This window comes from Helianthus annuus, chromosome 11, assembly GCF_002127325.2.
Source record: "Helianthus annuus cultivar XRQ/B chromosome 11, HanXRQr2.0-SUNRISE, whole genome shotgun sequence".
NCBI lineage: Eukaryota > Viridiplantae > Streptophyta > Magnoliopsida > Asterales > Asteraceae > Helianthus > Helianthus annuus.
The window spans coordinates 7,773,339-7,783,968 of NC_035443.2; the positions used below are offsets into that span (position 1 = coordinate 7,773,339).

The following is a 10,630-nucleotide window of genomic DNA, read 5'->3' on the forward strand; positions in this document are numbered from 1 at the left end:
AATTATATACGTGTATATATATGTATATATCTATATATATTTTCTGCATATAGGGTATATTTATATAAACTAATATAGATTTATAGATTTATATATAGATTTAATAATATAGTTTTATATATGTATAGACTCCTCATATTCAACTTCCATAACATCAAATTATTATTAATGGTTATCATTTCAGATATTGTAACATCTTTGCTTTTTAACTTCCATTCAAATGAAAACTGCCATAGGTCATCCCAAGAGGCTGCTTATGATGTTTCTATAAATTCACAACCATATTCAAGCATCCTACCTTTCATTATACAACGTGTGGCTGAATATCCAAAAGACCCCTGCAATCATGAAGAAAACTACTACTCTTGCTAACTGTCCAGCAAGTCTGGCAACTGTTGAAGAGATATTAACCCATGGGCGAGAAAATAAGAAACACGCGGTATAAACACTTTCTAAAATTTCGAATGTTTCCCCCATTATTATTATTATCCATACATTGAACGTATTTCTTCTAATCCATGCAGAATGTTGAGTTCAACTGCCGTGTTGTGATTAAAGGCGTACGTAATAGCGAAGAGTGGTTCAAACTTACGTGTGGAGGAGGGAAATGCATGAAAGGTATATCGCATGAACACGGGGAGTTGTGGTGTGAAGGCTGTGAAAACCCAGTTATGATTCCTCGCGCAAGGTTCGTCTTTGGTATTCTATAGTTATGTACTTTGGCAAACCTCTTTACACATTTCCACATCTGAATAAAAAAAAATTACCAACAGATTCCATCTTCAACTTGATGTGGTCGATTCCACGGCTAACGTGGTCATCGTGTGCTTCGATGACACTGCACAACTTCTAACAAACACCACTGCCCAGTCTATACTGAATGTGGAATCGGGTCTCTCGCACATCTACACCGTTTCTTCCGCAATCAACCAGGACAGCTTCACACCAGTCATGATACGGACCTGTAACGGTAACATCTCGACGCTCCCAAACTGCTTACATTCACTTATAGGCACCGCCCGAACCATCCAAGTTGATACATCCACATACTACCATCATGGGGCCTTTGAGAGTTTCAACTGCAAACGTGTGCTCCTAGACGAACCCAACTATCAATCCGTTGGATCTACCACTCCTACTCCTATGACTACGAAGGGTAAAGGGGTGATGACAATTCCAACGCCGGTTAAGCTCAAAGAAACAGTCAGCAAGTACATGTAAGTTTGTATACATACTTTTGAATTACGAAATTCCATAAACCACGTAGCTACCTGTTCATTTGTATTGTGTTTTAGAAACTGTTCAAATATCAATAATATATGCTACAAACATTATGTTTACTTCTTTATGGCTGTAGTGACACCATCGTTTTTTGATATGTGCTTTCCGACTTGATATGTTTATTCCGTTTGGATAGCTAAATGGAATTAATTGATTTTCAATGAGTTTGAACTGTAGTTCATACATGGCGATTTACTTGAACATAGTTACATTCTTTCAATTTTTAGTGCAAAATAATGGAAATACATAGATGGTCAACATTAACGTTCGGCCTAACATTTCCCTTCTTTTCACAGCCCTAATTATGAAGATTCTGATTCAGATGGTTCGGTGGGTAGCTAATGGGAACGACGGTTGCATGGTCATGCATTAGCAACGGAAGATTTAGTTGAGCATTGAATAAAAAAGGAGGCTTTGTGAACTACTTTGAGTATTCCTCTTTAATGTGTTTTTTTAGACTTGCCGATTTTCTTGTGCTATGCACGTCTCGAATTTTGTGAAGCCAGTTTATGGTCCAAACTCTTATCACATTTTGTATGGTTTCACTTACATTGTCTTTTGGCTAATTATGTTTTACCCTTACATAAACACTTTTCCTAAATACACAACACAACGAATGACACTTAAATGACGATCATGCCGTGCATCGCACGAGCCTTCCCTCTAGTCATTATAAAAAAAAGAAAAGCAAACACTTTCATGATTTTCTATTAAAAGTTGACAACACTTTCAAGATTTTCTATTAAAAGTCGTACACCCTATCAATCCAACAAATATTATTATTTTCATTATTTATGACCAAAAAAGTTATAAAGCTACTCTCAATACATGGACCTCATTGGCTCATTCAATGCTTTAATTTTCCAACTTTACCCCTCAAAGTACAAACTACATAGCCAAAAGTACAACTCACAAACACTACCTACCACCAAGGTACAACTCATAAAGCCAAAGGTACAACTAATCACTTTAATCAGAATAGTTTGGACCAGTAGCCCCAACCTCCACCGCTTTCGCCGCCGGCGACGCCTCCACCGCCGGAGACGGCGGAACCGGAGTCACCAACAACTCCGACGGCAAATCAGCAGACAAACCTTGCAAGTAAAAAGTATAAAACAACTTAAAGGGGAACACCAGCTGCTGCAACTTGACTTGACCGTACGCTCCGGCGAAGATTCCGGTACCGCCGGTGACGGAAAGATAAGTGTCCTCCGTCGTCACATATGCACCCTGTACCGATATTTGCCCGTAGTCTCCTAGATGAAAGCTGTAAATAGCTTCGTACCGGTCACCTTTCTTCTCCGGCATGTTCTTGATCAGAATGCATATTCCGGCGGTGATCCCCAGTCTTGTTTGAAGATCCGCACTATATACCTGCACATGAAAAGAAATATAAATAAATAAAAAAATATATCGAACATTATCGGTACTGGTACTGGCATTCGTTTTACTAAACTGGGATGAATACTTTTCTTGTTTATGTATGGTACCGTACTATACCAAACTGATACCGAAAGAACAGGGGACACCATGAGTGCTGGTACCACTGGTACTGGTATTCGTTTTTTATGTTTTTGGTTTAAGTACCTTTAGGTTTCAAGACTTTTAAGTATTTTCAATGAATGTTTTAAAAACCGGTCAAACCAGTCGGTTGTACTGTTTCAACTGTTCGGTAGAACCCGTTAAACCGCCCGATACACCCGGTTGAACCGCCCGATACACTCAGTTAAACCGTTTCTAAGTCAAATCTGGTACGGTATAAAAACCGGATTTTAAAACATTGTTTTCAATGATACTGGTACCAAGCTAACAAAATCGTATACTTTTAGTTGTTTTGGTAATTTACTTTATGGTACACATTGATCAAACTGATAGTTTTTTTTGTGTGCGTGTGTTTTAGCGTGTAAATGGAGAATTGGTACTGATGTGACAAGTTGAATGGAGAATGTAAAACAAAATTAAAAAGAGAGTGAGACCATACTTTATTGGTAAACGGAACAAGATCACCGAGGGAATTCACGGGTTTTTGACCCAATCGAAGATACGCAGGGCTTCCACGGTCTCTTTCGTTGATCTCATACACACACAGCTGATGAACTTTCGCTACAAAGTAAAAAAAACACAAAACAACATCGAATAAGATTAAAAAGTTAAAACCCGAAAAGTCATTTCCTAAAATCTTAAAAAAACACGAGGTTGTTACTTACTAGGTCTCGAAGACTCCGTCGGGTTGCTTTGACTCTTGACGCTAAATCCTCTTCGGCTATCCGAAGCCTTGGAAGTGGTGGCTAGTTTCTGAGAGAAAACTGGGTTAATTGAGTTTTTGAATGACAGACAGTTACTAGCTGTGACACTAGTGGCGCGGGTGGTGCATGACAGCTTGACAGATGATGGGATTGATTGTAGAGAAGCTGAAGCGGCAGCCATTGGAAGAAAAATAATGTGTTTTTGTTTTTGGCTTAAAACTAGTGGTTGTGATTTAAATGTTTGTGGCAAGTACTTAGATGTGTATGTATTTGTGCATGTGTATGTATGTATATATATAGGTGCATTTGAAGAGGGAGAATGTGTGGGAAGGAATGTGGAAGAGTAGGTGAGTGGACGGTACGTGGGGACATTGAGAGTTCAAAAGCTGATTTTTCTTGGTCTTTTTAATGTTTTGCTCGTTTGATGTAATGTTTGTAAACATGGAATCGTTGACCCACGTGGGTTTTTTGAATTTATGCTGTAACCGGCCAATTAGACAAATTTATGAACATGAATTACTTATTTTTATTTGACGAGATTATTTGTTTAGTAGTTTGAACTAATAGTTTAAGTTTGAATCGATTTAAATAATCCAGTCTTTGGTTGTTGGTTGGTGAAATCCTAGGAACATGTAAAAGATAAAATCATCATCTCAACATAAAAACACAAAAACATAAAAAAGTTTTAGGTAGTGTTTGGTATGCAGGAATATGAGAGGTGGAATGGAATGAACTATTACGAGGGAATGAAAAAAAGTGGGTTTGGTTGGTCAGCGTAATGGAATCACCCATTACATAAGTCATTCCATTCCCTCAAATTCATTCCATCCATTCCCCCTGTTTTTTTCAATTCCATTCCTTCTCTCAGCCTACGTCACAAACACCGCCCATCATCATCCACCATATTTGTTTTGAACTTTTGTTTTACTTCTTACAGATTATGCTACTTACATAAAATTTTTTTATCAAGGGTTATTGCCAACATTATTCCCACTTAAAATATTTCCTTTAACAATCTCAAGTTGTAAGAATTTATTCTTCATTGATTCTTTTTTAATTGAGTTATAACCCAATTAGTTTTTTTTGCTGATGTGACCGTTTACATGACACAAACTTAGTTATTGGTTGATGTGGCAGCTTATGTGACACAAACCTAGTTATTAGATATTAGTATTCCTAACTTTCACCACCACTACCACCACCACCATCAACAATCACCACCATCTACAATAGCCACCATCAGCCGCCACCACCAACAACAACCACCACCATTAGCCGCTAACACCACCACCACTATCACCCACCACCACCACAACCACCACCATCAACAACCGCCAGCATCAATAATCACCACTATCACCATCAACAACAAGAACAACCACCACCACCACCATCATCAACAACAACAACCACCAGCATACCACTACCATCAACAACCACCACCATAAGCTGCCACCACCACCATGGCAGCTGATGGTGGTGGCTGTTGATAGTTGTGGTGGTGGTGGATGTTGATGGTGATGGTGAAAATTAGGATTATTAAAATCAAATAACTAGGTTTGTGCCACATAAGCAACCACATAAGCCAATAACTAGGTTTGTGCTACGTTAGCAAAAAACTAACTGGGTTATAACACGGTTAGAAAAAGGATCGATGGGGCCAAATTCTTACAAGTTGGGATTGTCCGGGGGAGTTTTTTAAGTTTGGATTAATGTCGGCCAATGGGTGAAAGTTAGGATTAATCCAATAACCTAATTATTAAACTGTTGTTAAAAACAAAAAAAAAGTATTTTGACACCTCATTCAAACACATTCCATCACACTATCACACTGAATTACCATTTGATACTTCATTCCATTACATTTCACTCTATCACATTTGTAATAGTTCTCACACTCGTAACACCCAATCACAACTTAAACACCAACGTGATACTCATCACCATTTCCATCCCCATCACGCGTGCCACGCCATCACCCACCCACCCTGTGTACCCTAAGAAATATAATGTTTATAAATGATTATATTTGTTAATGTACTCGTTGTTGAGAAATTAATCTTTATTATGTCATTGTTAAAAACATCTTATTACACCTCATGACCCAACATTAAGTTGCTGTTTGTTTTTTTTTTAAAAGCTCTGCGTAGGCTTTTCTGTCTGCGCCGCACAGACCACACACAGACATTGTCACGTGCAGACTTTGTCATGCGCAGACTTTGTCACGCGCAGACTGTTTGTTTTTCCGAAGACGTTTCATTAAAAAAGTCTGCGTGAGCTCTTCTTGGTGCAGACTTGGCCCAACCACTTCTAAAATCTTCTAAGGTCTGTAGAGGGTTAAAAACCACCCCCTGCCACCACCGTCCATCACCACCACCATCACCGTTCACCACCACCGTCCACCACCCACCACCGTCCATCACCACCAGTCCACCACCTCCACCACCCACTACCGTCCATCACCACCACCACCGTCCACCACCCACCACCATCGTCTACCACCATCACCGTCCAGCACCACCACCACCATCTGTACACCACCACCAGTTTATTTTAGAAGTCTGCATACGTTAAAAAAATACAGTCTTCTTTTTGCAGACTGGAGAGGTTTGGTCCACATCTTCTTCTTCAGATGTTTGCAGATGTGGTCAGCAGACTGCAGACATTTTACCTCTTAAAAACAAACAACACCTAAAATAATGTCAATCTACAACTATTACAATGAGGACATGCTATTTTTCTAGTCTTCTGTAAGGTCCGCTTTACCAACGTAACCAAATGGCGACCAAAAGACCTTAGAGATTTGAACTTTTAAATACGTCCATTCTTTCAACATTTGAAAGTAAAAATATTAACGACATTTATATGCAAATCTAACAAAATTTGGGCATGACTCGTCCATATGACGAGCGTATCCCTGTTTTAACCAACATCATTACAATAAAGTCTACGACCCGTTCAAAAGACATGACCGAAAACCAAAACATCATGTTTTAAAAGTCTAGCTACTAACAAGGTTATTCATAACAAAGTATTTTCGACCCATAGCTTTAAAACAAATAGCGGAAGCGCATAATGGTCATGGTTTGTGCGTGTGTTCGCTCCAAGTCGTCAAATCGCCTAAGTTGAGGATTTACCTACATCAACATATAAATAAATTTTGTTAGTTACATTAACTCGTGACTAATAATTCAACTGAATCGATCCATACTTTCATTTCATACATACGCTTTCTTTCCCGATGAAACGGGTTAAAACATACCATCTCATAATTGAGATAAAACATACCATTCCTTAATCCGTCGTAACGGACATTTGTAAGCATACATAATCATCCATCCGGAACGTTTATAACGAACCGAATACTTCCATTACATCATCATTTCATTCATCTCCATTAATCCGTTGTAACGGATTTAATTTCATACTTTACCTTTCGTAATAACATTCATTTTCTCGGTTTGTTCAAAACAAGCCGACTATACTACTATCCGTTCATAAACATTCATTCCCAATAACCCGTTTGCACGAGTTAGGCTATCTACTTCATTTTTACACTAATGATGGTAAAGCCTAACTTTTAAACAAAACATAGAACAATTAATAATTTATGTCGGAGTACAACATACCTCGATCTTGTGCGTTATCCGTTTTCCTAGCACTTGAGCTTTCTTCCTTCACGCCACTTCACTATGTGTGTTTAGATGATCGAATTTTTGAATCATGCAACCAATTATCTTTGAAATCCTTTGTCAATTTGCTGAATTTAGCAAGAACAAGGGTTTTCTCCTTGTTCCCCTGTGTTGTTCGAACCCAGCGCACACACCAGGAGTGTGGTTTGGGTTTTGATTTCTTTTAATCCCTTCCTTTTGTTATTTTCCACATGTGGCCCTTCTAGTTTGTATTGTTATTTAATTTAGGCTTTCTCATTATCTTACTAGTATTTTGTAACATTTACATTTACTAGGTTAGACCTTTAATTAATTTAGCTTGTATGTCTAAAAGTCATTTTTGGGGTGTTACATCTTCCTTAGAAATACCTTATCACACCTCACGATTCCTTCATTTTATCCTTCTAAAAATATCATGTCAAACATGTTTTTGAAGGCCAAACAATATAGTATAGCGTTAAGTTGATAACCTTTACACAGTGTTTTAACCTTAGGAAAACTTAGTGACAAACATTAACATGTTATGACCTTGGCGGCACAACATGTGACATCTGTGTCGCTTCAATCATCAAACAAATACCAAATCAATGAAATATTGTATTTCATACTTGGGATTTGTAAAAATATGTGTATCGCTTACACATATCAACTCTTATTCGATTTCAAGCTTTAAATCGCTTTCTGGAGAATTATATGCAAATTGGTGCGTAAACGCAATCAGTTTAACGTGACAAATACTCCGGAACATCAATTTATGCTTAAAATACCTTAAATAACCTTTCCATAACTTAGAAATAAGTTTTGAAGGCTTTGGTATGGCAAAATCAAGTTTATTCGCTTACAGGGACTAAAATTGACAAACTGCGAAAGTATGCCAATATGAACTGTAACGTACATTCCGGAACATGGCCATAAGTTAAACACACCTTAAATATCCTTTACATATCTTAGAAATAGGCTTTGAGGGGTTCGGTGTGCTAAAATAAACTTTATGCTCATTCAGGGACTAAAAGCGTCAAAAAGTGCATAAGTTTGCATTTTCGCGCATAACTTACGTTCTGAATACTTCCGGACATCCAAAAATTTATGTAAGCATTAAAATATTATATTTTAGTGTTTGGCATGAGAAAAATCCATTCGTCGCGCAATTTGGATCGTCTTTCGCGCTTATGCGCATTCCGTCGTAATTAAGCGAACATCGCGATCGTACGACCAAACGAACCGACATCCGGTATATTTTTGAGCATGTTTCATGTCCACAATGTTTAGGCATCATTTTAGGGCCTTAAAGTTGACTTAACGAGCCTTAAAAATGTCGGAAATGGCCTTAATACACAACGGGGACTGAAATGGAAACTTTGGAAACTGTTGCTGATCAGAAGGACCTTAGCGTGACACCTAGCCCCCTTGGCGTCACGCGAGGCCCCTCCAGATGCGGAAACTCATTTTTATAGCTGTTAACAGCAGTTATACACTTCAAAACCCATTGCAAATGGTATTTTCAAATCAGGGGATTGAATCTATGGGCTCAAATGGTTTTTCAAAACAATGGGCCCATGTGGACGGCCTAGATCAAAGCACGTTTTTCGATGAACGATCCTAACGGTTGTGCCATGCCTATAAATACCCCACCCAATTTCATTCAAAACCCACTTGATTCTGAGATTTTCTCTAAGTTGGAGTGATTAACACTTCATACCTGAGAAATACTCGGAAATCAATCTTGCGGGGACCTTCTGTAAGTATTCTTTCGCGTTTTCCATTCGTTTTAGCGTTAAAGTCAAACTGTGTTTGACTTTATGCATTGACCAGTTTATGGTCAACGCGAAGTTCGTTTGAACTTCATAACTTGAGCGTAATCACGATGGTTATAGTCCCTAGTGACTATACCTACTGATTACCACGTTATCTAGGCTCAGTGACGAGTCGTAGTTTCGGCCAAAGTACGTTTTCTTGCGTATTTTGTAACCAAACTACTCTAGGGTATTAAAACCGTTTGTTCTAATACCAAATCCTGTTTTCTAACCTTACTAAACATGTTCTAGCATGTTTAGCTCGTCGCTTTTAGAATTGTGCTTGTCTAGGGTCGTAAAGGTAAGCGATCTAAACAATCGCTTATGCTTACGAACCCGACCCATTTGGTCGATCTTTAGGATCCAAACAAACATATTAGGTGACCATAGTTGTATAGGGAATAACCTTTCGAGGTTATACCTTATGATCACATCGTTTAAGTAGTTGTATGATAAGTAGTTCTTATGCCTTAGGAAAATTACCAAAATACCCTTTTTGCGCCAAAATTCATTTTAAACCTATGTAACATAATTTTTGACATCTAAACTGATTTAGCAACAATATTAAGCATGCTAAGGCATATCTTACTTGTCATAGGACTAGTTAAGCTTTCCGAACGCGTTTTACGCGAACGACGCATTAAAGTAGCATAAGCTATCTAAACGGGTCGTAACGGGTCAAAGGCACTTAGGATAGGTTTCGTTTTAGTATGTAGGCTTTGTTAAACCATATTACATAAGTTCCCACACTTATTTGGTTTACGAACCCTCGTACTACCCGATCCTCCGATAGGTCCGTTTATTAATGTAGATACCTATATAGGTGCCGTTTGATTCCGTGATCTTCTAGCTTTGCTTGGTGGTTATCCTAGGACTTCTAAGCAATCTCATGTGTGAGTACATAGTCCCCTCTTTTACTGTTTTCAACTGTTTTGGGGTGAAGCATGTGTACCTATCTGTTATTTTCATGATTTCAAAGTATAATTGATTATACATATCTTTTGACAAACTGAATGATTATTTGTGGTTTAAACACTAATTTTTCAAAGATTATAAAATTAATTGTTGGAATAGTACTTATTTTTGTTCACCAGACCGGTTGGTAGTATGATATAGCGCTATAGGATTTGACACCCCATTCCTGTTGTCATGGAATGTCTGAAACCAATTTGTTGCTCCATCTAAATAGGGATTGCCTTTGTGGTATTTCTATAGTCTCAAAGGTGTATTTTGATGCACTAGGTCTGAATGAATTCATAAATCACATTATTTTTGTATTGAGTTATACTCCCAAAAGTATAGTTTGATATGCTCTCATATGGGATATTGTACAAAAACCAACATATATTTTGTTATTCATTAAAACATAGTTTGATATGTTATTCTCATAATCCAAAGCATAGTTTTAATATGTTATTTTCAAACCAAAACATAGTTTAATATGTTATTTGTAAATCCAAAGTATACTTTTGATATACTACTGAAAACTTATTTATTTTACCAACTAAAGTATGGTTAATATACTATTTACTTAATGACTGGCTTTTGGTTAGTGTTTAGATAACGGGACGGGTGTAACATGATGAAAACATGGTAGATAGGCCGCTGGTACTTCTTATATATAAGTGTTTTCATCACT

The 10,630-nt window shown here is 37.7% G+C and overlaps 1 protein-coding gene across 1 annotated transcript; it reads right to left on the minus strand.

The window, feature by feature from the left end:
• Positions 1 to 2,016: 2,016 nt before the first annotated feature.
• On the minus strand, positions 2,017 to 3,796 carry LOC110889417 (allene oxide cyclase, chloroplastic). Its single transcript, XM_022136932.2, has 3 exons — positions 3,489 to 3,796; positions 3,263 to 3,384; positions 2,017 to 2,655 (listed from the first exon to the last, which is right to left on the minus strand). Exons 1-3 carry the CDS (start codon positions 3,706 to 3,708, stop codon positions 2,251 to 2,253), a joined length of 747 nt encoding a protein of 248 aa, XP_021992624.1. The 5' UTR covers positions 3,709 to 3,796; the 3' UTR covers positions 2,017 to 2,250.
• Positions 3,797 to 10,630: the final 6,834 nt, after the last annotated feature.